Source organism: Budorcas taxicolor, chromosome 24 (genome assembly GCF_023091745.1).
Source record: "Budorcas taxicolor isolate Tak-1 chromosome 24, Takin1.1, whole genome shotgun sequence".
NCBI classification, from domain to species: domain Eukaryota; kingdom Metazoa; phylum Chordata; class Mammalia; order Artiodactyla; family Bovidae; genus Budorcas; species Budorcas taxicolor.
The window spans coordinates 33,623,481-33,629,573 of NC_068933.1; the positions used below are offsets into that span (position 1 = coordinate 33,623,481).

The 6,093-nt window shown below is 37.4% G+C and overlaps 1 protein-coding gene across 1 annotated transcript in view; it reads left to right on the forward strand.

Moving 5' to 3' along the window:
- LOC128068265 (disintegrin and metalloproteinase domain-containing protein 32-like) overlaps nt 1–5,753 on the forward strand; it is a 188,905-nt gene extending 183,152 nt beyond the window's left edge. The window contains exon 21 of the mRNA XM_052661387.1: nt 5,711–5,753. Within this exon, the coding sequence (XP_052517347.1) occupies nt 5,711–5,753 (43 nt within the window). The remainder of the gene's footprint in view (nt 1–5,710) is intronic.
- Nucleotides 5,754–6,093: the final 340 nt, after the last annotated feature.

The window sequence follows — 6,093 nt, forward strand, 5'->3', positions numbered from 1 at the left end:
GATCTTGGTTCGTTTCCAAGGCAAACCATTCACCTTCACAGTAATACAAGTCTATGCCCCAACCACTAATGCTGAAGAAGCTGAAATTGACTGATTTTATGAAGACCTGCAAGACCTTCTGGAACTAACACCAAAAAAGTTGTCCTTTTCATCACAGAGGACTGGAATACAAAAATAGGAAGTCAAGAGATACCAGCAGTAGTAGGCAAGTTTGGTCTTGCAGTACAAAATGAAGCAGGGCAAAGGCTAACAGAGAATTGTAGCTGCCTTGGTCTCCCCAGATGGTATCACCTCAATCTGGGGAGACTTCTTTCTCTGCCTGGCTTCCCATTGCTGTGTTACAGCATGGAAAGTCTTCCCTGCAGTAAGAAGGGGCAATCATGGGTCTTTATTTCCTTCTCTCATAGATCACTATCTTGCCTAATATTCAGTATCTGAAAACCAGTGTTGAACATGTTTTGTCCAGATTTTCAGTTGTTTCAGGCAGAAGAGTAAAGCCTGTCTGTTACTCCATTTTGATCAGTATTGGAACTGTATCTTTGTGGTTTGTAACTGCACTTTCATAGGTATCTCTCCATCTCATATTCTGTTTGATTTTCTCAGATCATTCTCTCATATCACCATTTCTTCCTTCTCAGTCCTGTTCTAGACTTATGGATTCTATTCTTGCAAAAATCTCTATGGAGATTCTAAGTATTCTCAGAGTTTTTTTTTAATCATTTGTATTTCTTGGTGTGTGAGCTCACTGTTTGGCTATGGCTGCTGATGTTAACTACTAGGGCTTTGTAATCAGAGACTCTTTTCTCTTCAGTATCTATGATTTTCCCATGAGAAATCAGCATGCCTTATGTTGAAGACTCACACATGTGGGTGGTTTCCTTTTTGCTTCTTTTAAAGCAAAAATATTTAAAGCAAATGCTCTGCATGGTGTTCAAGCCTTTGTAGGAGTGTGAACTGGCATCTTGAAAGTGCATTTTTTGGAGGCTTGGGACTCCTCAGTGATGCACTTTCCCCCATCTATCCATGCATGTTGCATATCCCCATTTTCCCTGCTGCATTCCAAAGGCCACTGGTGAGGATTTTTACTAGCCCTATTGAATGGGTGGTATGACCACTCATGGCTCCCAGGTTAAGTGGCTCCAGTTAAGGAGCTCACTTAGTTTCCCTACATGCAAAGTCCTCATAACTTATATCCTTCTAAGGAATGACTATTGAATCTCTAGTCCCAAAGTTGTATCATTGGTTTAGACACCCCTGCAGTCATTCACTTTTAGCTCCTGTTTACCCTTTGAACTCTCTGTTTCTTCATTTTTACTAAAGAGAATTCTTTTCTTGTTAACCTCAGTTATATGTTAACTGTTCCTCCTGTTTTTTTCAGACCTCCTCTATGAGGAATGGAAAGGGAAATTTTCCCACCAGTTCAGTATGTCAGATTGTCTAGAAGTCTGTATGGATTTTACCTTATAAGATGTAGTATTTCTTTATCAATGAATAAAAAGTTAAAAGTTGGGGTATAAAGGTCAGAATCAGGCATTCAGGATCAAACTCTTCTGTGTTCAGAAGTGATAAAGGAAAATCAAATCTGTGCCTTCTTGAGAATTTCCTCATTGCAGGTTTGAAATATACTTTTTATGGATGAGGTATGTGGGTAAATAAGAATGTTTACGTATTTGCATCTCTGTTTAGTGACCTTGCACATTGTTTTCTTTTTTGGTAACTAATCTTGTAAAAGAGATAATACAGCTTATAAAATGGCCTGATTTTTATTTATGCAGTTGACAAGCTCTCTTACGACTAATTTTGGACACTATTTTCCATTTGTTTTATGTCCAGGTCCGAAGGTGACACTCACAGAAATGTCACCAGGTAGGTAAGCTGTTAGGCATCTTAAGACACATGTTGAAAATTAAGAATGAATTAGTAATTCACAATGTCTAGCTACAGTTGGTAAAGTAATCCTCTGAAAACCAGGCTACTAATATATAGTAATTTGGTTTCTAGTAAATTAGTCTTCTATTCATTTAAATAAATACTATTTTTTTCTGAGGAAACAAGGAATAAAATGGCTGACTCTAATAAAATTTAGAATATATATAATTAGTAAAGAAAAAAGGATGTACGTGGGGTTTAGTCAGTTGTGTCTGACCCTTGCAACATCATTGACTGTAGCCCTCCAGGCGCCTCTGTCCATGAGATTTTCCAGGCAAGAACACTGGAGTGGGTTGCCATTTCCTTCTCCAGGTGATCTTCCTGTCCCAGGGATTGAACCCAGGTCTCCTGCGTTGCAGGCAGATTCTTTACTGACTGAGCTACCAAAGAAACCACAGCTTGGGTTATATTCATGTACAGCTTGGGTAAACAAGCAAGCAAATGCTTGATATTTGATAGACTGTACATGACTGAACTCATGTATAAATTTCTATGGTAGTTATGGATTGGTAAGAACTAATTATATCTACTTCCTGTGTTGTTTTTTTAAAATCAGTAATGGATAGTGTATTGTCCCCATTAATATTTCTTAAATAACAAATTCAGTCCTTACTGATTTATAACTGGTCCACCAACATGGGAAATAGATGGGGAAACAATGGAAACAGTGTCAGAATTTATTTTTTTGGGCTCCAAAATCACTGCAGATGGTGACTGCAGACATGAAATTAAAAGATGGTTACTCCTTGGAAGGAAAGTTATGACCAACCTAGATAGTATATTGAAAAGCAGAGACATTACTTTGCCAACAAAGGTCTGTCTTGTCAAGGCTATGGTTTTTCCAGTAGTCAGGTATGGATGTGAGAGTTGGACTGTGAAGAAAGCTGAGCACTGAAGAATTGATGCTTTTGAACTGTGGTGTTGGAGAAGACTCTTGAGAGTCCCTTGGACTGCAAAGAGATCCAACCAGTCCATTCTAAAGGAAATCAGCCCTGGGTGTTCTTTGGAAGGAATGATGCTAAAGCTGAAACTCCAAAACTTTGGCCACCTCATGTGAAGAGTTGACTCATTGGAAAAGACTCTGATGCTGGGAGGGATTGGGGGCAGGAGGAGAAGGGGACGACAGAGGATGAGATGGCTGGATGGCATCACCGACTCAATGAGTTTGAGTGAACTCCGGGAGTTGGTGATGGGCAGGGAGGCCTGGCGTGCTGCTCTTCGTGGGGATGCAAAGAGTCGGACACGACTGAGCGACTGAACTCAACTGAACTGAACCAACCCAACATTCAGGGTTTCCCTGGTGGTTCAGCGGTAAAGAATCTGTCTGCAATGCAGGTTCGATCCTTGGGTCAGGAAGACCCCTGGCAGAGGGCATGGCAACCCGCTCTAGTGCTCTTGCCTAGAGAATCCCACAGACAGAGCAGCCTGGCAGGCTGCGGTCCATAGGGTTGTACAGAGTCAGACATGACTGAGATGACTGAGCAGAAGCAGCATGCCAACATTTCAGTTTATCTGGTATAACTTTTCAGTCGCATTACTTTCAACCTTTTATTTAATTTGTTCTCTTGAAAATAGCCTGCCAAAGATATTTTAAAATCTGTAACCTCAAGTGTCTCAGTAGTTGAATTTAGTATGCCTATATACTTATAATGTTTGCTGATATGTTTAGAGTAAATTCTGCCATTTTGTTTTGTTTTTTCTACTTCTCATGCTTTTTCAACATTTTCTCTTCTTTCTCGTGTTCCATTACACTGACTGTGCTTTCAATGTTTTTTTCTTTCCTTCTGTCAGTTTGGTCATTATGTGTTCTAATTGTATTCTTTTAGTGATCTTCTTTAATTATTATGTTATTATATTGTGTTTTATTAAATTATTTAAATATAAAGTTATAATTTTAGATATAAAAGTACTTATAATCTTCTTCTAACAATTTATGGATATTAGCCCAGTAAACCTTACACTCTTTTATTCACTCTTTCATAGTATTGTCATTTGGTTTTTAGTTACTTCTGAATTTTAACCTGATACAAATAAGTCAGTGTTATCATCATTATTATGTTTAATCATTATTATATTTAATCAAAACATACTAAGATTTCACTATATTTTGTCACTTTATTTACTCATTATTTTTTTTATAAAAAGGAAAGAAAATTTTTTAATTTTACAGTTCAGTGCCTTGTACAGTCTTTTTTGAATTTAATTCCATATTTTGATGTTCAATCTCCCTTTTGGTGAAGTATATCACTTAACATTTCCATCAGTGAGTCTTTGTGTAGCAAACTGTTTATCTTATCCACCTAAAATTGTGCTTATTTCATTCTCAAATGTGAGTTTAGGTAGTATGGACTTCTTGTGTGTGTGTGCTGACATCTGGGTTTTATTTTTATTTTTTTAAATTTTTAATTGGAGGATAATTGCTTGTTGTGTTGGTTTCTTAGTATGAACTTCTATGTTGAGAGTTATTTTGTTTCCACTATTTAAAGGTATGTAAGTATAGTGTGGCATTTATTACTGATGATGATGAATCTTTTGTTAGTGTGTTGATTCATTTATTCCTTTAAGACTAATATGAATTTTACCTAGTTTTTGTATTTCTGTTGCTGTGTAACAAATTACCACACACTTAGTAACTTAAACCACATTCATTTCCTGTGTGGAAGTTCTGTAAGTAGGAAATCCAGGTGGATTTGACTGGGATGTCACAAGGCTGACCTGAAGGCCAGGCTGGGAAAAAGTTGTAAGAAAAATCCAATTTCTTGCAGCTTTACAAAGTCTGAGGTATATCTTTCTGTGTTGCCTGTCTGCTTGGGGCCCTTCTCTCTCTTTCAGAGGCCACCTGCATTGCTACTCAGGTACCTCCCTTCACCTTCAAAAAAATAAGGGCATAGAAGTCTTCCTAAGGCTTTGACTGTCTCTTAACTTCTCCCTTCTACCAGCAAGAGAAAACTCTCTTTGTAAAGGGCTGACCTGACTGGGTCAGCCCCACCAAAATGATTTCTGTATTTTAAGGCCAACAGATTTGGAGCTTTAATTACATTTGCAAAATTTTTTCAGAGCAGTACTTTGAAGAGTATTTAAATAACCAAGGAATGGGAACCTTAGGGGGCCATGTTAGAATTCTGCCTATCACAACCTCTACATTTATACATTGGCCTTAGAGTTGTTATTTTGTTATAATGTATTCTGGTAGAGATTTTTTGTAAAAAATCAGGAACTTGACCCAATATTTTCAAATTTACCTTTTATGCTTTCTATTTCCACTTTTTCAAACTATCATTAGAAATATCACTTCCTTCCCTTAAATTTTCATTAGGATTTTGTGTTATTTTTACACCATTTCTCTATGCGTCAAATTGGAGGTGGCGATTACCCTCTCAAAACAATCTGCCTAATTGTTTAGAAGTCAGTGAGGGTGTTAAATCACCACCTGCAGTAATTTGTTTACTAGTGGGTAACACATCAGGGTAGAACCTAGAGGCCAGAATCAGGTATTCAGAATCAAGCGTATATTCTTTACTGAGAAGTAACAAATCAGTTTTCTTGCTCCTCTGTTTGGGAATTTGAAATTTATGTTCTCTATGGACATGGTATATGGATAAAAAGCAATGCTATAATTTGCAGACTGTAACTTAGTAATCTTTTGAAATGATTCATTAGTGGTGATTAGTAGTATAAAATAATTAATGTAGGTTACAAAATGACCTGACATTCATTGGTTACAGAGGCACACTTTTTTAAAAGTATTAACTTTGAAGCATTATTTTTCACTTGTATTTAGGTCCACATCAGAAAGTAGCAGCCAATCAGATACTGTAAGGTAAGTGAATTAGAAAGGATTTCTTAAAATAAGATGAACAAATTGATATTCAACAAGTAATTGGTAAGTATTAATTGCACGGCAACAATTGATAAGGTATACTACACATATAGTTTCTAAAAGAGATGGTTGGTTCTCTTTCCCCTTAATATTTTTACTAGTGAGCAAAGAACCTGCCTGCCAGTGCAAGAGACATAAAAGACACAGATTTGATCCCTGGGTCAGGAAGACCCCCTGGAGGAGAGCATGGCAATCCACTACAGTATTCTTGCCTGGAGAATTCCTTGGACAGAGGAGCCTGGGAGGCTACAGTCCATAGGGTTGTGGAGTTGGACACAACTGAA